Below are 26,038 nucleotides of genomic sequence, written 5' to 3'. Positions count from 1 at the left end.
TCCGGGCCATCCAGTTGGCATACTTATGATTCGTCGACTGATTGCAGGGTCAAGCAGTCTGGATAATATCAGACAATGCAGTGGCAGTGGCTTATATCAATCACCAGAGAGAAGCCAAGAGCCAGCGTTGCAGGAAATAGCCCAACTTATGGAATGGGCAGAAGTACATCTTCAGGAGATCTCAGCATCCCACATTGCAGGAAAAGCAATGTAAGAGCCAACTTTCTCAGCAGACAGAGGCTGGACCCAGGAGAATGGGAATTGTCAAACGAGACGTTCCAGCTCATAGTGGAGCGCTGGGGCCTCCCGTTTCTAGACCTGCTGGCAACATCTCACATTGCAAAAGTTCCTTGCTTCTTCAGTTGCAAGAGAGAGCAAAAGTCCTTAAGCATCAATGTCCTCATGCAGGAGTGGCCAGAGGGCAAGCTTCTATGTGCCTTTCCCCCGTGGCCCATGTTGAGCAGAATGATTCACAGGATCAAGAGTCACATGGGGATGGTGCTTCTGATGGTACCAGATTGGCCCAGGAGGCTATGGTATGCAGCTTTGCATAGACTCCTGGTGGACCCGCCTATCCGATTACCGGTTCACAGGGATCTGCTACAGCAGGGGCCTGTTCTTCACGAAGATCTGACTCTATTTTGTCTTACAGTATGGCCCTTAAGAGGACTCGGATGCTGAAGGTGTATATTCCACTGCATGATTGCCACCTTGCTATGAATGAGAAAGTTCTCCACTTCCTTGACCTATGTGCAGGTTTTGTGAGTGTTTGAGGCTTGGTGTGAGGATTGAGGGGGTTCTCCCTCATTTGGTTAAGATCCTGCCTATCTTTGCAGGATGGATTGAGCAAAGGATTGGCCCTCAATTCCTTGAGGGTTCAGATGGCGGCTATTCCCTTTTTCCGAGATCAGGTGAATGGTGGATCCTTGTCAATTCATCTAAATGTGACTCGTTTCTTAAAAGGGGTGAAGTATCTTTGTCCTCCCCTGCGGTTTCCAGTGCCCTTGTGGAGTATTAATCTGGTTTTGGATTTTCTGGCGGGTCCCACCTTTCGACCGCTGCGTAGTCTTTCCTTGAGGTTTCTTACCTTGAAAACTGTGTTTCTTGTGGCAATTTGTTCTGTGCATAGAGTCTCTGAACTGCAGGCCTTGTCTTGCTGGGAATCGTTTCTGTGAGTGACAATGGGGGCGATACAGTTGCATACTATTCTGTATTTTTTGCCAAAGGTGGTCTTGAATTTTCACTTGAATCAATCAGTTTCCCTGCCAACTAGGGACAGGGAGAGAGATATGGAGGAATATTGTCTGTTATGGGCCTTGAATGTCAAGAGGTATATCTTGAGATATTTTGAGGTTTCTGAACCTCTCAGAAGATGGAATGGCTGTTTATACTCCATGGTGGGAGTAAACAGGGTGAGCTGGCGTCGTGGGCTACAATAGCCTGCTGGATTAAGGATGTAGTCACGGCCGCAATTGTGGATGCTGAGCAGTTGTTGCGTAGTCAGGTTAGGGCTCATTCCACTAGGGCATAGGCAGTGTCAATGGCAGCGATTAGATTGCTGTCTCCCTTCGAGATTTGTTGAGCTGCGACTATAGACTGGTGAGCTTGACTTTAGTGCCAGGAAAAATCGTGGAAAACTTTTATAAAGAATAAAATCACAAAATATTTAAATAGACATGGTTTAATGAAACACAGCCAGCATGGATTTACCCAAGGGAAGTCTTGCCTCACAAATCCCCTTCATTTTTTTGAAGGGGTGAATAAATGTGGACAAAGTTGAACCAGTAGATGTGGTGTATTTGGATTTTCAGAAGGCGTTCAACTAAGTCCTGCATGAGAGGCTTCTAAGAAAAGTAAAAAGTCGTGGGATAGGAGGGGATGTCCTTTTGTGGATGGCAAGCTGGTTAAAAGACAGAGAGTAGGATTAATGGTCAGTTTTCATAGTGGAAAAAGGTAAACAGTGGAGTGCCACAGGGATCTGTACTAGGACCTGTGCTTTTTAATATATTTCTAAATGATCTGGAAAGGGGCACAATGAGAGGAGAGGTGATCAAATTTGCGGATGACACAAAATTATGCAGAGTAGTTAGATCTCAAGCAGTTTGTGATAAATTGCAGGAGGACCTTGCGAGACTAGAAAATTGGGTTTCCAATGGCAGATGAAATTTAACATGGACAAGTGCAAAGTGATGCATATGAGGAAAAATAACCCTTGCTGTAGTTATACAATGTTAGTTTCTATCTTAGGAGCTACCACCCAGGAAAGAGATCTAAGTGTAATAGTGGATAATAAATTGAAATTGTCAGCTCAGTGTTCTGTGGCGATCAAAAATGCAAACAGAATGTTAGGAATTACTAGGAAGGGAATGGCAAATAAAATGATGGATGTCATAATGCCTCTGTATCGTTCCATGGTGAGACTACAACTTGAATACAGTGTGCAATTCTGGTCACCGCATCTCAATAAAGATATAGTTGCACTAGAGAGAGAGTGCAGAAAAGGGCGACCAAAATAAGGGGCATGGAATGGCTGCCCTATGAGGAAAGGCTAAGGAAGTTAGGGCTGTTCAGTTTGGAGAAGAGACGACTGAGGGGAGGATATGATAGAGGTCTACAAAATCATGAAAGGACTTGAACAAGTTAATGTAAATCTGTTATTTACTCTCAGGCCGATACAGTACAGTGCCCTCCAGCGGAGTGCACTGTTAACCCGCGTTTGGACGCACGTTTTCGATGCGCTAGCTTTACCCCTTATTCAGTGAGGGGTAATAGCGCGTCGAAAACGCGCGTCAAACCCCCCCCCCCCCTCCCCGAAACTAATAGCACCCGTAACATGCAAATGCATGTTGATGGCCCTATTAGTTATTCCCACGCGATAATTTCTGCAGGCTCTGGGAAAGTGCACAGAAAAGCAGAAAAAATTTAAAATCAGCCTGCGGCTCGCGGGTTGAAAACCAGATGCTCAATTTTGCCGGCGTCCGGTTTCCAAACCCATGGATGTCAGCGGATTTGAGAACTGACGCCAGCAAAATTGAGCATCGGCTGTCAAACTCACTGACAGCCGCTGTTCCTGGCCAAAAAGAGGCGCTAGGGACATGCTAGTGTCCCTAGCGCCTCTTTTTACCGCGAGCCCTAATTTGAATAATTTTTTTTCTGAATCGCGCGCACAGGGAGAGTGGCCTGTGTGCATGCCGGGAGAGCGGCGCTTGCCCGCTCTCCCACAATTTTTATTGTATTGGCCTGTCTCTCAGATAATAGAAGGACTAGGGGGCACTCCGTGAAGTTAGAAAGTAGCTTGTTTAAAACAAATCAAAGAAAATTATTTTTCATTCAGCACATAGTTAAGCTGTGGAATTTATTGCCAGATGCTGTGGTTTCAGCAGTTAGTGTTGCTGGGTTTAAAAAAGGTTTGGATAAGTTCCTAGAGGAAAAATCCATAAACTGCTATTAATTAATAAGCAATAGTAGCTTGAGATTTATTTAATGTTTTGGTACTTGCCAGGTACTTGTGACTTAAATTGGCCACTGTTGGAAACAGGATCCTGGGCTGGATAGACCCTTGGTCTGACCCAGTATGGTATATCTTATGTTCTTCCATACTTTCTCCAGGTATTACTGCCTGGATGTGGAAGCCCGGGAGGATGTAACCTTTGCACATGCAGTATTGATCGGACCGTGGGCAGCCTCCCGCTCTGTTCGGGATTAGCTTTGGTACATCCCACTGGTCGTGGATCCACCTATCTGAATGCTAAGAAAGGAGAAATTATTATTTACCTGATAATTTCCTTTTCTTTAAGGAGGATAGGTGGATCCACCTTCCCGCCCTCGGCTGTCAGATATTTGTGCTATTGTCCTCCTGTGTGGTTGTGTGTTCCAGGGGTCACTGGTAAGTGTCAGTGTAGTCCCTATTGTTATTACACTCCTTGTATGAGCTCAGTGGTTTCCGTTTATTGAGTGGTGAAGTGGTTGGCTGTTAACAGTCAAAGGTTTTTGTTTGTCCACAGTTGGCTTTTGCAGAGAATACTGACGGGCTGATGTCAGTGCAGGGGTATATATACTGTGATGTCAGCTTTGCTCCGTCTTCATCTGCTGGTAGAGGTGAGTAATCCACTGGTCATAGATCTACCTATCCTATTTAAAGAAAAGGAAATTATCAAGTAAGCAGTAATTTCTCTTTATATGAGTAAAGTGCATTTGCATGTGTAAAATTCAGTATTAAGCGTGTAAATGCTTTTGAAAATCAGGCCCATAATGTTCAGTTCATTAATATTATTGCCTGCAACACCAGTCAGAATGCAGAATTTCTGCTTCTACAGTGTAACCATGTTATCCTAGATTTATGATTTCTTTTGTAAGAAGTATGTATGCATTTTAGAATTGTACTTTGGTTTGTTAATGGGAAAATATAAAAAATTGATAGAGAAGTTTTGAAAGAGAACTTTTTTCTTGTTAGATTGAACTTTTAAATATCCAGAAACTGTATATATAGAGAGAGAAAAAAGAGAGACTGTACAGCTCCATATCCAGGGGCAAAAGTTGAGACAGTCCTGCTTTTACCTCATTGCAGGTATGGAGATATAGTCACAGTATTCTTAGAGAAATAAATTTAGAAATCAGAACTACATCTGTGCTTGCAATGAGTTAGTCCGGACTGTTCCTCAGTGGCATGGAACTATATGATCACATTTGGCCAAACTGTTTCTGCTGCTGACAAATGAAATATTCTGCCAGTGGTCACTGTTTGCTTAATTGCTTATTTTTTTAGGGACATAACAAGAGACTGTAATGTGTCTTCTTTGTATTTGTATTTTCTTTTTTCAGCAATGTTTCTCGCCATCTTTGCAAATTTTTGTGAGTAGTAATGGATTGCCTCCAAGTCCTGTTCCCAGTCCAACAAGGCGATTTACAACGTAAGTGATTGTCACAAAAGGATAAGAAAGGGATTAGAGCAGGGTGTCCGACTGCAATCCTTGAAGACCGCAAACCATGTGGTTTCAGGATATCCCCAATGAATACTGTGCATACAAACCTTTCTCATGCATATTCATTAGGGATATCCTGTAAACCCAACCAGTTTGTGGCCATCAAGGAATGCAGTTTAACCAAACCAACAAACAGTTCATCTCTGAGACTATTAAAACATTAGGGCTCGTCCACTGAACTTTTCTGCTATGCACATTTAAACAAAACAACTTTCCTGGCAGTGAACTCTGATAAACAAGCTGCACTTATAGAAATGGATCAGTTCTATTGTATTGAAATTGAAGAATATGGTTGAATTTATTGGATCCAGTATTTTTACAAAATAGGATTAAAAAGTAATAATATAAAGATCCAAGTAACAAATCATTTCTGTTGTATATATTTAACAAGTGGGTTGTCTGTATGAAATCATTTCTTTATGAAACTACCAATAGGAGAGAGAGAGAATGACTTTTTTTTTAGTAGTCAACAGGTAAGTGAAAGAGGAAATATGGAAACTTGGAAGATATTGGCAGATAATGACGACTTGGCCCATCCAATCTGCACACTCATGCTACTGTGCTGTCTCAAGTTTTACTTATCAAAGGTCCTCTCCCTCCCTTCCCTTGCCACTGATGTCCCTTTATGTCTATCCCATGCTAAGTCAACTTAATTAATAGCAGGTAATGGACTTCTCCTCCAAGAATTTGTCAAATCCTTTTTTTAAAGCCAGCTACACTAACTGCACTAACCACATCCCCTGGCAACAAATTCCAGAGTTTAATTGTGCATTGAGTGAAAAAGAACTTTTTCCGATTAGTTTTAAATGTGCCACATGCTAACTTCATGGAGTGCCCCCTAGTCCTTCTATTATCCGAAAGAGTAAATAACTGATTCACATGTACCCGTTCTAGACCTCTCGTGATTTTAATCACCTCTATCATATCCCCCCCTCAGCCATCTCTTCTCCAAGCTGAACAGCCCTAACCTCTTTAGCCTTTTCTCATAGGGGAGCTGTTCCATCCCCTTTATCATTTTGGTCGCCCTTCTCTGTACCCTCTCCATCGCAACTATATATTTTTTGAGATGTGGCGACCAGAATTGTACACAGTACTCAAGGTGCAGTCTCACCATGGAGTGATACAGAGGCATTATGACATTTTCCGTTTTATTCATCATTCCCTTTCTAATAATTCCCAACATTCTGTTTGCTTTTTTGACTGCCGCAGCACACTGAACAGACAATTTTAATGTGTTATCCACTATGATGCCTAGACCTCTTTTTTGGGTGGTAGCTCCTAATATGGAACCTAATATAGTGTAATTATAGCATGGGTTATTTTTCCCTATATGCATCACCTTGCACTTATCCACATTAAATTTCATCTGCCATTTGGATGCCCAATTTTCCAGTTTCACAAGCTCTTCCTGCAATTTATTACAATCCGCTTGTGAATTAACTACTCTGAATAATTTTGTATCATCTGCAAATTGATTACCTCACTCGTCGTATTCCTTTCTAGATCATTTATAAATATATTGAAAAGCACGGGTCCCAGTACAGATCCCTGAGGCACTCCACTGTATACCCTTTTCCATTGAGAAAATTGTCCATTTAATCCTACTCTCTGTTTCCTGTCTTTTAGCCAGTTTGAAATCCACAAAAGGATATCGCCACCTATCCCATGACTTTTTACTTTTCCTAGAAGCCTCTGATGAGGAACTTTGTCAAATGCCTTCTGAAAATCCAAATACACTACATCTACCGGTTCACCTTTATCCACGTGTTTATTAACCCCTTCAAAAAAGTGAAGCAGATTTGTGAGGCAAGATTTGCCTTGGGTAAAGCCATGCTGACTTTGTTCCATTAAACCACGGTAATATTTGCATAATGGGAAAGCCATTTTAAAAATCTGAAACAAAATCTTTGAAAAATGTAATTTCTGTTGCTTTGATTGCTTTGATTGCATAGACACAGCCGAAGGATTTGCTAATGAGAACTAATATGCATTTCAGATAGCTGGTAGCATGTAATCTGCTTGGAATGACATTGTTAAACAAGCGAAATATAAGTATTTTAAATGAATAAATAAAGTTAGTAACATGTTCAAAATAAACCAGAAAAAATTATTTTTTTCACTCAATGCATAATTAAGCTCTGGAATTTATTGCTGGAGGATGTGGGTAAGGCAGTTAGTGTAACTGGGTTTAAAAAAAGGTTTAGTTAAGTTCCTGGAGGAGAAGTCCATAAACTGTTATTAATCAAATAGACTTAGGGGTAGATTTTATAAATTTGCGCGAGGGCGTACTTTTGTTCGCGCACCAGGCGCGAACAAAAGTACGCTGGATTTTATAAGATACACGCGTAGCCGCGCGTTTCTTATAAAATCCGGGGTCGGCGCGCGCAAGGGGGTGCACATTTGTGCAACCTGCGCGCGCCGAGGCCGGCGCGCGTTGCCTGTTCCCTCCGAGGCCGCTCCAAAATTGGAGCGGCCTCGGAGGGAACTTTCCTTCGCCCTTCCCCCACCTTCCCCTTCCCCTTAGATAGGGCCGGGGGGGCCCTATCTAAACCCCCCCCCTACCTTTGTTGCCAGCGGGCTGCTGGTGCGCCATCACCCGACCCGGAGGCTGGTCCGGAGGCCTCGACCATGCCCCCGGGCCGGCGCCACGCCCCCGGTCCCGCCCCTGACCCCGGTCCCGCCCCGGACATGCCCCCCCCCCCCCCCCCCCCTTTTTACAAAGCCCCGGGACTTACGCGCGTCCCAGGGCTGTGCGCGCGCCGGCGGCCTATGCAAAATAGTCGCGCTGGCGCGCGTAAATCCGGCCTCCCCCAGTTCCCTCCCAGTCCACTCCTTAATTGGAGTGGACTGGGAGGGAACTGGGGGAGGCCCGATTGCGTCGCCGCACGTGATTTGGTATAATTCCCCCCCCCTGTGCGCGCCGCCCGCACATGCGCACATGGAGGCCCGAGGATTTTATAACCGCGTGCACCTTTTAAAATCTACCCTTTTGCTCTTTAGCTTGGAAAAAAGATGACTGAGAGGGTATATGATTGAGATTTATAAAATCGTGAGTGGGGTGGAAAGGGTAAATAGGAAGCTCTAGGACTAGGGAAAATTCCATGAAACTAGCAACTGGCAGATTTAAAATAAACTGTAAGAAACTGTTTGTATTCAGTGCACAATAAAGCTATGTAATCTGTTGCCAGAGGATATGGTCAAGGCAGCTAACATAGTGGGGTTTAAAAGTGGGTTGGACAAATTCCTGAAGGAAAAGTCCCATAAACAATTGTCATCCAGGTAGTCTTAGGAAAGCCAGTGCTTGTATCCCTGGGAGTGTGATACAAGAAATAGATCAGCTATTGGGGGATCTTCCAGATACTTGTGGCTGGGGCTGGCCACTTAGAGACAGGATGCTGGGCTTGATGGATCTTGGTCTGATCAATCATGGCACTTTTTATTTTCTTAACTATTCTTCTTACAAGATCAATACTTAAGCCAACACCCTTGCCCCCTTCTGTGTTTTATTATCATGTTTTGTAATAATCTCTACATCCACCAAGATTAGTGAGGCTGTTGTAAAAAAAAAAAAAAAAATCCAGCCTTTCCATGCCCATTGAAGTTTTGGTTCTAACCATGGTCCCTCTATAGCAGGGGTCGGGAACCTTTTTGGCTGAGAGAGCCATGGACGCCACATATTTTAAAATGTAATTCCATGAGAGCCATACTAACTACAACCCTCCACCCTCCTGACTCCCCCAAGACCTACCAAATTAATTTACTACAACTCCCTACTCTCCTGACGCCCCCAAGACCTGCCAAATTAATTTACTACAACTCCCTACTCTCCTGACGCCCCCAAGACCTGCCAAATTAATTTACTACAACCCCCACCCTCCTGACCCCCCCAAGACCTGCCAAAAGTCCCTGGTGGTCCAGCGGGGGTCTGGGAGCGATCTCCTGGACTTGGGCTGTCGGCTGCCAGTAGTCAAAATGGCGCCGACAGCCCTTTGCCCTCACTATGTTACTGGGGTCGACCAATGGCAGCGGTAGCCCCTGTGATATAGTAAGGGCAAAGGGCCGTCGACGCCATTTTGATTACTGGCAGCCGACGGCCCTTTGCCCTTACTATGTCACAGGGGCTACCACCACCATTGGTCGACCCCAGTAACATAGTGAGGGCAAAGGGCCGTCGGCGCCATTTTGACTACTGGCAGCCGACAGCCTAAGTCCAGGAGATCGCTCCTGGACCGCTCCTGGACCCCCGCTGGACCACCAGGGACGTTTGGCAGGTCTTGGGGGGGTCAGGAGGGTGGGGGTTGTAGTAAATTAATTTTGGAGGTCTTGGGGGGGCATCAGGAGGGTGGGGGATTTTGTTAGATTTTTACTTTTTTATTAAAGATTTGTCTGCGAGCCAGATGCAGCCATCAAAAGAGCCATATCTGGCTCCCGAGCCATAGGTTCCTGACCCCTGCTCTATAGAGATCACCCCAGCCCTTTTGGAATCTTTATGTTGTTGTGCCACTGCCATTTGATGTTATAACTACTACTCCTTTCAGGTTACCCCAGTGCTTTCTTGGAGATCCATTACAATCATGCAGTCACTGTTTAGGGTTGTAACTGCTGCTCTATACAAGTTGTAACATTTCAGTAATTTTTCATGGCAGCTGAGTGTTGCCATGAAAAAGAAGAATGAGGTGGAGATCTTTGTGGAGAGAAATTATTATAAAGTTTTGTTGTTTTAAATCATATTTTGAGGACATTTTACGTTTGTTCTCATTCCATTTTTGCTGTTCACATAGAAGATAACTTTCAAACAACTCTACACAGCTCCATATATGTGCATATATAGCCACACGAAGATCTATTACAGTACCTGCATGTATCAGGTATGCGACGATTATAAAATATGCGCAGGTTTGGTTACACATGAATACCTGCAGTGCATTGAAAGTGCATACCTTTCCTACCTATTTTATAAACATACGTGCGTATATTTTATGCGTGAAAAAAATATATAACTTGCCTATGTAAAACCCTGATTTATACGCAGAAGTAGGTATATTTTAAAACATGTGCACGTAATTGAAATCACCAGATTGCCGATACCTTCACCAGTTCACCCATTCCTTCTCCAGGTCATCGAGACCCTCCTAATTAATCACCCTGAACTCCTCCTCACCCCCAGTTCACAGAGACCTCACCCAACCAATTGAAGACAACAAAAGGGTCTGATATCAATTGTGATAGATAATTAGCAGGTGCAAAATTGTGCAAATAAGTTGCCAAATGTATTGGTATAAATCTCTTGTAAAATAGCAACTTGGGTGCATACCTTTTGACCCTGCCCCAGAATGCCTCTAGACTGCCCCATTTTTGCACAGGTAGATGTGTGTGCAAAACCAAAGACGCATGTATCTTTGATGTTTTAAAATAGCATATACACCAGTACAAGCTGTTTACATGTGTATATGCTGATTTTTTTATGTGCGGTAACACCTTAGAAAATCTACCCCATTGTATATTTGATATGTCACTTGGAAACTAGGTAATTTTTCAGTGCATGAACATTTTATCTTTCCTGACTATTTTGAGGAGATGGGGAAAGGAGATCTCTGAATTGGAAATAAAAATTAAATTAACATGGCTTAATGTTCTCTTTCTAGCAGGGTTGATACTTGATGGAGCATGGCTATTCTTTCCTGGTTTTTTTTCCCAAATGAAAATATGATTGTATTTATTAGTAACTGGTAGAACTGAGCTTATTGATTGCTGTTGTATTTCTTACACAATGCAGTCAAGTGCTACTTAAAGTTAAAATAATTCTCCTTTTATTAGCAGGAGAAGTCAGAGTCCTATCAACTGTATTAGGCCTAGTGCTCTTGGACCTATAAAAAGAAAAGGTAATTGTTCTAAAGGAATTTTTAACTACCTTATTTTCATAAAGGTGCTAAATCTGTTCCCTTCCTGCCTTAAAGTTATTTTTGTCTTTAGTCTTGTGGGCATCTTTCCAATTTTCAGCAAATCAAATGCTCATTTGTGTTCATTGGCTTTTGAAGGCCAGAAACAGCATTATTTTAACTGTGCCTCAGTCACATTGTACTCTGTTGTGATTAAGGTAAACTGTAAGATTCTAATCTTACAAACCTAATCTGCTCTATGCATCAATGAACTTTCAAAGGAAGTATCTCACAAAAATGTTTTTTATCTATTTAGATACCTTAGGTTGCATCTAAGATAGATGTCTGTGATTTTCTAGTATTTACTGCATCTTACTGCTTTTTGTGGTCTGATTTGGTTGTCTGCAAAAATAAATGTTTCTCAACTTTTTCGGTGATGGACCAGCTGGCTACCTTCCTGAAGTGACATGGACCCAGCTGCAGAGCAGGCTTGAACTTGAAGAGATGAGGAGGAGGGAAGTGTGCTTCCCTCCCTCAGGACTGAAGAATGAACCAGCTAGTTGGCAGAATTGGGGGAGAGTGCTTTAAATTAATGACATTTAAAAAAAATAAATATCCCATACATTAGACACCCCTAGCCAGTCAGTCACCCCTCCTCCCATCCAGCTAGCTACCTAATCATGCAAAATATATTTTTCCCAGCTGCTTTCTGTATTTATTCTTCCCTGGTCTTATGTTTCATACTGAAACATAAGACTATTACCTCCCCCTAGCCACCAGTGTCTTTTTCTTCCTCTTTCCAACCCATCACAGTCTCTCCCACCCAGCTAGTAAGCCCAAGCTGCTGCTGATCTACTGGCCTGCTGTGGGGTCACTCCTGCTGCTCCCCTGATACTTTTATCTGTTGGTCCACTATTCCTGTTGGCCTGTTGCTCAAGAATGGGCACTGAGGAACTGACATGAAAGGGTGGGGGGAGCAGGTTTTTGACGTAGGGATGACCAATTGCTACTGCTTCATGAACTGTCAGAAATGCTGCAACAGAGACTGGTGGTTAAGAAACATTGTTCTAAATCATACTTGTGCGCAATTCTGATAGAGCTCTTCTTGTGCTTCAGGACACTGATAGTTATTTCATCATTTGATGTAATAGAGCTAGTAGAATAATAGTTCCTAACCAGCTCAGTTTAGTGCTGTGTGGATTCTCTCTCTAAACTGTTAAAACCATCTGGATCTGTTTAATTAAGATCTGGCTAAACTCAGTGTTTTTGGGATTGGGCTCAGCTGCTAAAAGAGAAAGTGTGTGACTTAATTTATGTGTAACAGGAATGATTGATTTGTGCATACTTTGATAATTTGAATGTGGTGTTTTGTTTTTACTAAAGTCACATCAAGACTCTAGGAAAGATGCAGAAAAATGTTTAATTGTAAACGACACAATGTTCCATTGTAAAACAAGAAGTCCACTCTAACAGATTCCTCTGTTTCCAATGTAAACCGGTGTGATATGTCCGATGAACATCTGTATAGAAAAACAAACAAATAAATAAATAAGTCCTTGAGGCCCACCCAGCCACTCTATTCAGAATATTCATAGTGAATATGCATGAGCTATATCTACATGTACTGGATCTCCAATTTATGTACATATATCATGCATATTTGTTGTGGATATCCTGAAAAATTGACTGGCTGGATGGGCTTCAAGGACCAGAATGAGAACCATTGGGCTAGGGGATATTATTGTATGATTTACTGAAGCATTTATTACTATTACTGACAGAACTGTGGAGAGGTTAATCTTTTATATTGCAATTGTATTCTGATCTCTGTAGATTATTTCCTTCCTTTGTTAAGCAGCTAGATTCATTTATTTCCATCTCTGTATTCAAACAATTTGTGTTTTGAATATTCTCTCTTTTGATGAAATATATATAGGGTTTCTGATATTTGCTGTTTACAAAATGTAACTTTCAGTGTTTTTATTTTCCAAATAATTTGACTTTTTCTGCTGGTGCTTAAAATCAGTTCTTATTGGTGTTTTTGCATTGCAGTCACATTTATTGGGTTACTTTTTCAGTTATTTCAAAATCCTCTGCTAACAATCTGATTACAAATGTTTTCTTACATGGGACATTTGATATACAGTAATGTATTATAAAGAAACACATTTCCATTTCATATTCTCATCAGCCCCAAAACTCTCTCCACTGCCCTCACCCACAGTATGCCCCAACGCTCTACCCATATTACAACCCTAGCACTCTACTTACCCCACCTCACTTTTCATCCTAGTGGCCATGGGGATGCACTGGCACTCTCTCTCCTGGAAACAGCCAGGCTGCCATAGTACTCCACCTTCTGGTGATAGGAGAGCCCCCATCTCCTAGCCTCGGAGTTGTATGAACATCTTCATCCCGCTGTCAGCTCCGATGCTTCTGCTGTATGGCTCTCTGTCAAATTGAGTTTGTGTGGTTCCCATGCTCGCTTTTCATGGGAACAGTGTAGAAATGTGGGAATTGCATGGACTCAGTTTGACTGAGGCACTAAGTAGAGCCAGCAGGAGCATTGGAGCATGAGGAACTGACAAGTGGAGAGAACATGAAGGATGAACTTGGTGTGAGGGGAATGTCAAGACAGCAGTGTGTTTTGGTTGAGACTGAAACTATCCCTTTTCATATCAGGGTAGGGGATTATCACGGTTTTCAGTTTGTCAAAATCCAGAATCCTTATCTCCAGCACCTACAATGTATCATGGGAACTTGATGTCTTTTGAAATTGAAATTATCATCTCATGTGTCTGTCACTGCTCTTTAAATGTAATTTTTGTTTCAAACAAGGCATGAAAAAATTATCTAAATCCTTGAGAGATATAAAATAAGGCACAAAGTTTTTATTTCTGTGCTCTGTAGCTTGTGAGACCTTCCTTTATCTTCTTGGCTACCAACTCTTGATACTTATTTATTTCTTCTTTGAAATATAAAACATTTAGGGGGCAATTTTCAGAAGGTTTTCCTGCAGGAAATTGCTGCCTCCCTACCAATATGTGGGGGAAAGTACACATTGCGCTTCATTCCCTGTGGGGGAACGGAGGTGGGGTTAAGGAAGCCTCTGAAGCACACACAGGGTTTCATTTTGAAATCCCCACACGTAAGTTTCCCCATGTAATTTACCCCAGAGTGCATGGGGTGATGAATCCTGCAGCACGAACCCACTGCTGGATTTTCAGAGGAAAACTCTGTAGGTAGTTTCATTTAGAAAATGAGCTTGGAGACCAGGTACAAGCTCTGCGGGGAAACTGAAAATTGGCATCTTAGTGTTCAGATTTTATGTTACTTGCTTATTTCTGCTTTCTTTTTTTTTTCCTTTTTTGTATTGCTTCACATTAAAACAACAAAGTATTTGTACATGACTCTTTAACTTAAAATTCCAAATGTATTATTTAATAATCTGTGTAGTTTGGTTCAGTGTTTCATTTTCATGTATGAGAAACAAATTTGTTACATAAACTTGTGCAGACTTTTACTTGGACCTGAAATTTAACAACTCTTTGCCTGACACTACCACTTTTCTAAAAATGCAGGTGCAGATTATCTGCAAAATATGCAAAGAGTTATGCATCTCCCACATAAAATCTGACAACTAGGTTGCCCAGGTTATCTCGTTTTGTATGAGTGCATCCCATTGATATGAGAATATGTGCCATCCTGAAAAGTTTGAATCAGGCCTTAAAATAACCATATTGTTAAAACATAGTTTTCAGTCTTTATATGAAATCTCTCTTAGGTGACATGGAAATAGAAAATCAACCAAAGAGGCTTTTCCAAGGAACCACCAACATGCTTTCTCCAGATGTGTCACATCTGTCAGATCTCAGTGCCTGGTAAGGACTGATATTACTACGACGTACTACGTAAAGGATTCTAGGTTTTAGATGACTTACTGAAGTGTTTGCGTTTGTTGAAGAGCTTGGCACCCAGTAGTGCTGCAAGTTATCAGGTGGGAGGGTAGGAGGGATGAGGTCATAAAGCTTCTTTCCATCCTGGCAGTAATGTATGTGCTTGTCCTAGAGCAGAGGTCTCAAAACTAAGCCCATGGGCCATATCCGGCCTACCAAGCACTATTATCCAGTCCACCAGGACTTCACAAATAGATTGCTTGATCAGTAATGGCAGAATGCTACTTACAGTGGGCGCCATAGGGACTTTGAGGGAGTGTGAGAGTAAATGTTCACTGTAACAACTCTGCTGCTGTCTCTGAAGTGCCAGCTTCTGAAAACCAACAGAAGTGTTGCAAATAGAGCCAGCAGCAGCAGGACAACCATGGGGGTGATGAGTGAGCATGCACACTTTCCTTCAATGTCCCTGTATTGCATGCTGTCAGCCACAATTTTCAGCTAGTAGTTGGGGGTAGATGACCGGGGGGGGGGGGGGGGATTATTGAAGCTGGGAGAGGAGGTTGGTGAGGTACTGAAGGGGAATGATTGAGGCTGGGGAAGGTATTGAAGGAGAATGATTTAGGCTGTAGGAGGCTCTGATTGAGATTGGGAAGAGGCACTGAGGGACGATGATTAAGGTTGGGGGCACCTAGAGAGGGAGATAAGAGGGATTGAAGGAGGATCAGGAAGGTGAGGGAATATGGAGGATTGTGCTTCACTGAAAAGGAGAGAAAAAAATTTGAGAATCAGAAGTAAGAAAGTAGAGGACTTGAAGCAGTTTGTGAAGGAGAGATAGGGATAAGTAGGGAATGTAAGCAAGAAATCTAGAATGAGGGAAAATGAACAGAAGGAAGAGAAGGAGCAGGCGATGGGGACATGGAAACTAGAGGTTGAAAGGAGAGGTGGCAGGGTGTGAAAAGTAGAAGAAACACAGGCAAGATGGGGAGAAATGAAGAGGCATTGGACCACCCGAGAGACAGAGATGAAGAAAAGGAGAGAGAAGGGGGAAGTGAGAGACAGATAAATGCTGGCAAGTGAAAGAGGAGAAAGATATGAAAAAAAGAGGAGACATATAAAGAAAGATAACATGGAAAGAAAATCAGGAAAATGATTCAGAGGACAGACAAGAAGAGAGATTCCAAATCTTGAAATGAAAAAAAAAAAGTTCTTGCAATGAAAAACAAAATCCTTCAGGCAACAAAAGTAGAAAAAACTTTTTTTTTTAATTTTATACTTATTTGAATATATAATTTTTCAGTATTAAAATATTAGATTTTCTGTTCAGTGTTTAATAGTTTAAAATTACATGTGTAGTAACTGAGAAGAGCCTTGATCTACAATTTGAATGAAATATTTTTGGTACCCTATTTTAGTTGATGATTAAAACATCTTATTGGCTACCAAAATTTTTGGAGCCGTGTGGCCTATCATGCTCTTCTCTCCCGTGTACCTCCCACTCTAGAAAACAAAGGAAACAAGAGAGATGAGAGGGAGACACCAGGAGGAAGGAGACTCTGTGGGAAGAGTAAAATGTTTATCTAGCCCTTGCAGTGATTGGAAATGTTCTGTACGCCTCTTCTCAGAGTAATTTTATATAACAGCTTGCATGTAGAAAGTGCGCACAGACTTCAGTCCTAAGTTTCAAAGTGGATTTATGCATGTAAGTCCGCTTTGAACATTTTTAGGTATGTGCATTCCCTGCATGGTACATGTGCACACATGTACTCTGCTTTGGAGCAGGCGTAAATGAGTACACATACATTTATGTGCATACTTTAAAAGAAAAAGAAAGTATGCGTGTAAATTTCCCCCATTCAACAACTCCACTGCCAGAATTACTTTTTTAAGTACGTGCAAAATGGCTTCCATGTGTACTTTTACACATACAACCCATTTGGATAATTTTCAAAACACCTATTTACATGCATAAAAACTTTTGAAAATTACCCCCAAAAGTTTGGAAACCCCTGTCGTGAAGGATTCTTATAGCCAGGGCTCCCCAGTTCTCCTTTGATTCCTCAGCTGTGATAAAGACTGCAAAATTTGGCCCTTGGCATGGACTTGATCAATCCCAACTAAATCGCCGCAGGAGATTGGGGTCGGGTCTAATCAGGTGAAGCGTCATAGGTGGCAGTGGTGACAGTAGTATCCTATTTTCCTCCCTCCTACGCAAAGATCCCCCTTATCCCTTTGTTGGGGATAGGAAGACAAACAGCATCATTACAGCACCTTGGGCCATGTCCTTCTCCTCTACTGCTGAAGCCATAGTGTGACACTTTGCACTACACGGTTGAAAACGTAACACTTCATCCTTGGCAGCAGAGGAGGAGGAAAACATGGCCTGAGGCGCTGCAATGTTTCTGTCCTCTTCCGATCATCAAGCTGTCATGGAGAGTGAGTGAGGGGATGAGAAAGGGGTTGAAAGGGGATTGTGATGGCAAGGAAAGGAAGTGAATGAAAGATTGAGGGGATCATGAATAAGGGAAGTGAATAAGGGAATCACAGAGGAAAGGAAGAAAATGAATAAGAAAGTGGGGGGTGGGAAAAAGTAAATGGAGAGTGAAGGGATCTTGGGGATGAGTGTAAGAGTTACTGAAAGAGTGTGAAAGGATTGCAGGGGGTGGAAGGGGCGAGTGAGTGAGGGAAGAAAGTGACTGGGGGTTTGGGGAAATGTGCCATTGAGACAGGGAGGGAATGGGAGATAGGAGATTGGAGTGGCTGTGGAGAGTCAATGATAGGATTGGTTGAAATTGAAATGAGACTGCAGGGGGGGATAGTAGGTTGTGAGCGTGACTGTTGGAGAGGGTGTGGAGTGTGAGGGGATTAAAAAGACTTTGGGAGATGGGGAGTAGGTGTGAGAAGGGCTCTTGTTAGAAAGAAGAGGATCTTCTCTCTTTAACTCTCTTGGGGGCTGATGCAATACAGTGCGCTCACACAAACGCACTGTTTAACCCGCAGTTGGACGCAGGTTAAATAGGCGCTAATCCACCCCCTAATGCAATAGGGGGATTAGCGCCTATTTAAAGTGCGTCCGACGCGGAGTGAATGAGTTAGCGCTCATCACATGCAAATGCATGTGAATGAAGCTATTACTCATTCACTTTGCATTCAAAAAAACAAATGTGTGTCTCAGACGCACATTTATCGCTCAGATATTAACGCCTGCCTGGAGCAGGCGTTAATAGCTGAGCGCACATAGAAGAAGTACAGAAAAAAGCAGAAAAAACTGCTTTTCGGTACTTCAATTAAAAAAAAAAAACCAAAAAAACCCTCGGCAGACCGCTGAGTTATGAAGGCTGATGCCGGTAAACTCGTTGTCAGTTTTCATAACTGGCCACCTGCCAGTAATGAAAATGGATGCCGATAAACTCGGTGTCCGTTTTCATTACTAGCAGACTCTGCATCCGTTTTCATTACTGGCAGACGCCCGGTTATGAAAATCGATGCCGAGTTTACCGGCATCTGTCTTCATAACCGGCAGCCACCATGGGGTCGCGTTAGCAAGGAGACGCTAAGGTAGGTGAAGGTAAAGCCTCTCCCCCCGCAGCTGGAGACCGTTCCGGCACATGACCGGTAAGCGCCAAGACCAGGTAAGCAGAAAACCGGGGCTCGGATTGCCGTACCAATTTTTTTTTTCTTCCAGCAAGGTAAAAGGGAGCACTGATCAGGTTGAGCAGCCTTGGTTGGGCTAGGCCCCGATCCGGTGCAGGGGTCCAGACATGTGGAGACCCTCGGGAGCGCCATCTTCCCTTCTTGACCTGCGGTACACACGAGGCAGGCCGGATGGCCGATGCGCCCAACTTGTGCGCATCTGATATACACGGGTGTACAGCTGCGTGCTCAGCGGCACGCACATAACTGCGCTCACGTACATAACTGCGCGCATATTATTTATTTATTTATTTTATTTAAAGTTTTTTATATACCGAGGTATAGCTAGCAGCCTTCATTCCGGTTTACAAGTACAACGCATTACCTGTGCGTCTATATACAGAGGCAATAGCACCGGCATCCAAGAAGCTCAGAATGCCACATCAGAGTCGCACAGCCCAAACTAGAGTTCCTCCCCCAGAAGAACTAGAGGCAGAGGCTCCCAACGTTTTCGACCCTACAGGAACTCATCATTCCATGTACCTCGCCCCTCAGGAAGATCCCAGCCCTTTCAGATCTGACAAACCAAGAGAGGAACAGGCCCGGGGGCAGGCTCAAACCGTGCTTCCCAATGAGAATGGGCCGACCCATCCGCAGGAAGAGGAAATTGGGGGTCTGCTTTCCCTCTTCTACCAACTAAGGGTTGAAATCACGTCGGACAAATGGGTACTAACATAATTCGAGAAGGTTACTTTCTGGAGTTTCGCAGCATCCCTCAGGACAAATTTATGATATCACCCTGCCACTCCCACACCAAGAGACTGGCAGTGGAATCCACTCTGGCAAGGCTACTCAGTCTGAAGGCTATAACTCTGGTACCTATGCCCCAGAAAAATATGGGGGGTTATTCCATCTATTTTATCGTTCCCAAGAAAGAAGGATCATTCCAACCCATCTTGGACCTCAAGAGCATCAACTGTCATCTGTGGGTACTACACTTCCACATGGAAACTCTCTGCTCCATAATAATGGCAGTACAACCGGGAGAATTCCTAACCTCCCTGGACCTCTCTGAAGCTTACCTTCACATCCCAGTCCATCAAGATCACCAGCGTTTTCTACGCTTTGTGGTACTAGGTCACCATTACCAGTTCCGAGCGCTACCCTTCGGCCTGGCAACCGCCCCCAGAACATTCTCCAAAATTATGGTGGTCGTGGTGGCAACACAAAGGAAGAAAGGGATCTTGGTACACCCTTACTTGGACAACTGGCTGATCAGGGCAGTCTTCGGAAGAGAGCCAGCAGGTGACCAGTAATGTCAAGAACCTACTGCAGGAACTCTGTTGGGTCGTGAACACGGTCAAGAGCAGTCTACAGCCCTCTCGGTCTCTAGAGTACCTGGGGCCCTGTTTCGAACAAAGTCTTCCTCCCTCCCCTGAGGAGAAGGAAGCTGATGGAACAATTACGACTGATGACCAATGCACGCCCCAAGGTATGGGAATATCTTCAAGTCCTCCGGCTCATGGCATCAACCCTGGAGGTCGTTCCGTGGGCAAGGGCTCACATGCGACCACTCCAGTGCTCCTTACTGTCACGCTGGAATCCACTTCCCAGGACTACTCAATTCGCCTCCAACTACCAGCAGAGGTACGTTCTCAGCTTCAGTGGTGGCTACAGGAAGACCACCTAAGCAGAGGAGTAAGCCTATCCCCACTGGACTGGATCGTGCTCACCACAGATGCGAGCCTACGAGGGTGGGGAGCCCACTGTCAGGAACTGATAATCCAGGGACAATGGAGCATGGAAGAGGCGGGATGGAACATAAACCGCCTGGAAGCTCGAGCAGTCAGACTAGCATTCCTGCGATTCAGCCACAGACTCAGAGGCAAAGCGATTCGAGTAATGTCGGACAATGCTACAACAGTTGCCTACATCAACTGCCAGGGAGGAACCAGGAGCCGGCAGGCGTCTCTGGAGATAGACCTTCTCATGGCATGGGCGGAGGTAGACCTACAAGGGATCTCGGCCTCCCACATCGCAGGAAAAGATAATATCTCAGCAGACTTCTTCAGCAGAGAGAACCTGGACCCGGGGGAATGGACGCTGTCGACCACAACCTTCCAACTGATAGTAAATTGCTGGGGCCTCCCAGCCATGGACCTACTGGCCACTTCTATCAGTGCCCAAGTCCCTAGGTTCTTCAGCCGCAGACGAGAGCCACACTCCCAAGGGATCGACACGCTCGTCCAGACCTGGCCAAAGGAAGACTTACTGTACGCCTTCTCCCCATGGCCACTACTGGGCAAGATCATCCGCAAGATAGAACACCACAGGGGACTAGTTCTACTAATGGCCCCAGATTGGCCAAGATTCCCATGGTATGCAGACATGCAAAGATTCCTGGTGGGGAGCCCTCTGTGTCTACCTCCACACAGGGACCTTTTCCAGCAGGGCCCGATTCTTCATGAAGATCCATCTCGATTCTCTCTTTCAATCTGGCCCTTGAGAGGACTCGCCTGAAGAAGCGCGGTTACTCGAAGGCTTATATACCGTCACTCGGATTCCATCGTAACAGTTTACAGCAATAGATACATCATAAACAATAAAATCTTAAAAAATAAAACATCCTAATAAAAACTTAAAAGCAATATGAAACTTAAAATTTGCAACTAACAGCTACATCATAAAATGGTCATAAAATACCTCAGAACTCCTACACACTCATCTTCCTAGCTCCTAAAATAAACTGCTATGTAAAACTCTAAAAATACCTAAAACAGTAAAATCAGAGAGATAATATATAAAACTAAAATAGGGCATAAAAACCGACTTCAAGACTGGTCGGAGTATGCCTCGCTAAAAAGCCATGTTTTCAATACTCTCTTAAACTGTTTAAAATTCATATCTAGTCTGATTTCTACTGGGAGCATATTCCATAGTTTCAGACCTGCTAGTGCGAGGGCTTTATCTCTCACTTGATTTAATCAAGCTGATTGAACTGAAGGTATTGTGAGTAGTCCTTTATTAGCAGACTGCAGATTTCTCTGAGGAACATGTAATTTAATAGCTGCGTTTAGCCAATCCAATATGTTCAGCTTGTCGCATCTCCTGGAACGATACAGCTGAGCACCGTCCCCTCCTTCCTACCGAAAGTGGTTTCTGAGTTTAATTTGAACCAAGCCATCTCCCTACCATCTCCGGAGGAACATAAGGACTCTGAAGACTCATGCCTTCTTCACCATCTAAATATCGGCAGACTCCTGATGCGATACCTGGAAAGATCGGAACCGGTGCACAAAACGGATCGCTTGTTTGTTCTCCACAGCGAGAAGAATCAAGGAAAAGTGGCCTCGCGGGTGACCATAACTTGCTGGATCAAGGGAGTAATCAAGACAGCCTACATAGAGGCAGGAAAGCCCTTACCACTACAGGATAAGGCTCATTCTACTAGGGCCCAGGCAGTATCTTGGGCAGAAACCAAGTTGCTGTTGCCCGCCGAGATCTGTCGAGTGGCGTCATGGTCCTCATTACACACTTTCTCCAGGTTCTACCGCCTAGATGTTCAGGCCCGAGAAGATACAGCCATGGACCTACTGGCCACTTCTTTTAGTGCTCAAGTCCCTAGGTTCTTCAGCCGCAGACGAGAGCCACCGGCAGCCTCCCGCCCTGTCCGGGAGTAGCTTTTGTACATCCCACTGGTCCAGAGTCCATCTGGCTACACGCTAGGAAATGGAGAAATTACTTACCTGATAATTTTGTTTTCCTTAGTATAGACAGATGGACTCAGCATCCCACCCACAGCTGCCCCAGAGAAGGAGGACCTCGAAAAGTGAACCTCGAGATTAAGAAAATACAGGTAAGCCGTTGCCTACCCGCAGTTTGCCCGGTGTCGGCGTTAATTGGTTGAGTGCACTGGCGGTCTCCAGTTTTTGAAATCAGTTGAATCAAGTTTAATCAGTTTTAATCAAGTTATTTAAGCAAGGATATATCCACAATGGCTTTTTGAAGAGAATACTGGAGAGCTGAGGTCACTGCAGGGGTATATCTAGGGTGACATCAGCTTTGAAATCTGACTCCGTCTCCCATCTGCTAGCAGAAGAGCACATTACCCACTGGTCCTGAGTCCATCTGTCTACACTAAGGAAAACAAAATTATCAGGTAAGTAATTTCTCCATTACTCGGAGTAATGGAGAAATTATATACACTGGCTTCCCATTTATTGTCGTATTAAATTTTAAGGTTCTCTCACTAGTTTTCAAATCCGTTAATGGCTTATTGCCACATTGTTTTCCTGAGTTGCCAAGTTATTGTCCTCCTTGCCCCTTATGATCCTCCTCTAGACATCTTATTATTCCCTCTTACAAGACTGTATACTTATTGAATACTCGAGAACGGATGTTTCAGATTGCTGGGCCTACCCTTTGGAATTAATTTTCAGAATCACTAAAAGTAGAGAAAGATTGCCCATGCTTTACAAAATCTTTGAAGACACATTTATTCTCTAAGGCATTCAGTTTGCCAGTTGAGGTTAAGAGCTAATTTTCTATGGGCTTTTGGCAAGGATTGCAAACTCACTAGGTTGGCACTATAGTGCTCACAGTTTTGCTGTTGCTTATGTTCACTGTTTAAGATATAGTTGTTTGGTATATTTATAATTTGTATTTGTTTTGATTTATTGTGATTTTTTTATTGTAACCTGCTGAGATCTGCAGATCAGCAGGCTATAAATTTAAAAAATAAAAAATTAATTCTTCTTCCATCTCCTTGCGATCCCTTATCCCTGCCCCTTGATTCTCCCCTTCCCTCCCTCTGTGCTTCAGTCCCCTATCACTCCTCCCCTCCTTCCTGAGATATCTTCACCATCTCTCTTCGAGATCCCCTTTTGCTCCTCATCCTCCAGATCTCCTATCCTACCCTAACTTCCGATTCTCAGTCCCCATCATTGTTCCCAGCACTAGTCACTAAGTTCCCTTTTCTCCCCCAAAAGAGCTAAATAAATTAACCAGATACAAAAAACCCCAGAAAACTTTTTTTATAAAGTAAAATATTAATATGTAAATTAATTCAAATATATGCAAATATGCCATATAATTGCCGCAGAATTTGCTAACTTTGCTGCAGAATCATGAAAAATCTGCCACAAGAAAGCGAAGGTTCCTTTTATAGCTCTTAGGAGAATTCCCTTCTCACCTCTGCAGAAAGGGGTTGGTGTTTCTGCTTGTAATAATCCTATATTGTTATATATCTCACTTTTTTTTTTTTTTACATGAAAGTAAATTTTTAAGTACATATGAAATTTCCATTCTGGGTCTGACCAAGGGTCCATCAAGCCCAGCATCCTGTCTCCAACAGTGGCCAATCCAGGCTTACAAGTACCTGGCAAGTACCCAAACTCTAAGTAGATCCCATGCTACTAATGCCAGTAATAGCAGTGGCTATTCTCTAAGATTCCTTGATTAATAGCAGCTAATGAACTTATCCAAACCTTTTTTAAACCCAGCTACACTAACTGCACTAACAACATCCTCTGGCAATAAATTCCAGAGCTTAATTGTGCATTGAGTGAAAGAATTTTCTCCAATTAGTTTTAAATATGCTACTTGCTACTCATTTATTAGTTCTGTGTCCCTAACAAGTTGTTTAAACATCCCAACTTTTCTTCAGTAACTCAGTTTAGACAGAAATAGGAAGCCACAGCAAGTATGTGTAAAACCTGAAATTAACTTGTCAGACTGGAACATTTTTACTTAGTTCTATCTTATAGTTAGCTCACTGGAAGGATCGTCTTTCTTTTTGGAAAGTGTGTAAGGCTCTACTTTATTTTGTTGCAAAAGTTGGGAGCTGACCCTGCAGTGAGTTTGCTCTATGTTAATTATTGTGAAACCTCTTCCATTTTATTCAAAGGGAAAGTCGCCAAAAAGTGTGATTAAACACTTTCAATCATTTTTTAACCTTCAGTTCATGTTGTCTAGTTCTCTCTCTTATCAGTTTTGGTACCAGCTTTTTTTTTTAGTACTCTCAAATGTCTGGCCATATCATATGTCCTTGCAGCTGTGACTTTTTTGTAGATTAGAGGCTTAAGTCTAAATTCTGAGAAAGTCTGCTGCTTAGGTAAATGTAGGTGTACTTCAGGCTTTGCAAAGTTCATTTTAGTGACTGAAAACATTAAAACGTAAATTGTAGCTCTCTAAATTGAAAAGATGATTGTTTTCTCTGTGAGCAAGCAGTAAGTACCAGCCAAATAAGCAGGTCAGATGGTGGTGAGGTGGATGGCTCTCTTAAAGCTCAGAAAGACCGACGAGGTCTTTCTGAGTATATATGGGTGTCCATATTCTTATTTTCTTAAACTAGTGCAAAAGGAAATGTTTTTGCTCGCTTTCGGGCCGATTCAGTAAAAACGCGGGAGAGCGGATGAACGCCTGCTCTCCCGGCGCATGCACCGGCCATTTGCCGGTGCGCGCGATGCAGTATTTAAATGAGGTGGTGCGGTAGAAACGGGCAAAAGGAGGCACTAGGGACACTAGCGCGTCCCTAGCGCCTCCTTTTGACCCGGAGCAGCGGCTGTCAGCGGGTTTGACAGCCGACGCTCAATTTTACCGGCGTCTGTTCTCGAGCCCGCTGACAGCCATGGGCTCGGAAACCGGACGCCGGCAAAATTGAGCGTCTGGTTTTCGGCCCAACAGCCGCCGGCCCAATTTAAATTTTTTTCTTTTTTTTTTTACACCCTTTGGGACCTCCGACTTAATATCGTTATGATATTAAGTCGGAGGGTGCACAGAAAAGCAGTAAAACCTGCTTTTCTGTGCACTTTCCCAGTGCCGGCAGAAACTAGCGCCTACCTTTGGGTAGGCACTAATTTCTTAGAGTAAAATGTGCGGCTTGGCTGCACATTTTACTTAACTGTATCCTGCGCGTATACCTAATAGGGCCATCAACATGCATTTGCATGTTGAGGGCGCTATTAGGTGCCGCGGGTTGGACGCGCGTTTTCCGCCCCTTACTGAATAAGGAGTAAGGGAAAACGCACATCCAAGAGCAGGCTAACAGTGCACTCCATCGGCCTGTTTAAAACTACAGCCGCTTGTAGTTGTTTTTTCCCTCAGGCTTTTTTTCTTTTCTTTGAATTATTTTTTCACAAGTCTCCTATAAAAAAAAAAATATTAAGAGTTAATTTTTTTTCGTCAAGATTGAGTTTGACTTGGGGGGGGGGATTCAAGATGTCACTGAGGATATGAAATGTTCTTCCGTGGCTCTGCAAGCTGAGTCTTCTATTTCTGTGGATTTAATATTTTGTTCTGATGGTGAAAATGAAAGAGAATATGAGGTGGGTATCTCCCAAGTGGTCAACTTCCTTCTCAGATGATCATACCTTAGTTTGCAACCTGGGTGATGGAACCAAGATACTCGGGGCTGGATTTTACTGCTGGTGTTGAAGAGGCAATTTTGTTCTGGCTTAAGGCAAAGGTGATTCTAAGCCCTGAGGGCTCCATTCCTCCAGTGGTTCTAGGTTCTAGTGAGAGCCAAACACTATTGGTATTTTCTGAGACTGCAGGAAAGTCCTCCTACGACTGCTGTGATGGAGTTGAGCGGTCAGACAGGAGGAGCAGAAACAGTGGTAGAACTCTGCATTTCACCCGGAAGTGAAATAAG

At 43.4% G+C, this 26,038-nt stretch overlaps 1 protein-coding gene across 5 annotated transcripts in view; it reads left to right on the top strand.

Annotated features, from left to right (window-relative positions):
* The window catches only part of LOC115094027 (protein FAM122A-like), a 210,949-nt gene that overhangs the window by 105,223 nt on the left and 79,688 nt on the right, over positions 1 to 26,038 (top strand). For 4 of the 5 annotated variants that reach the window (XM_029606655.1, XM_029606657.1, XM_029606653.1 and 1 more), the window contains exons 7-9: positions 4,822 to 4,910; positions 10,800 to 10,864; positions 14,646 to 14,742. In XM_029606655.1, the coding sequence (XP_029462515.1) occupies positions 4,822 to 4,910; positions 10,800 to 10,864; positions 14,646 to 14,742 (251 nt within the window). The remainder of the gene's footprint in view (positions 1 to 4,821; positions 4,911 to 10,799; positions 10,865 to 14,645; positions 14,743 to 26,038) is intronic. The other variant, XM_029606654.1, reaches the window with a different exon arrangement.

This window comes from Rhinatrema bivittatum, chromosome 6, assembly GCF_901001135.1.
Source record: "Rhinatrema bivittatum chromosome 6, aRhiBiv1.1, whole genome shotgun sequence".
In the NCBI taxonomy this organism is placed as follows: Eukaryota; Metazoa; Chordata; class Amphibia; order Gymnophiona; family Rhinatrematidae; genus Rhinatrema; species Rhinatrema bivittatum.
Note: the sequence above shows the minus strand (reverse complement) of the source record. Positions and strands in the feature narration are given on the sequence as shown.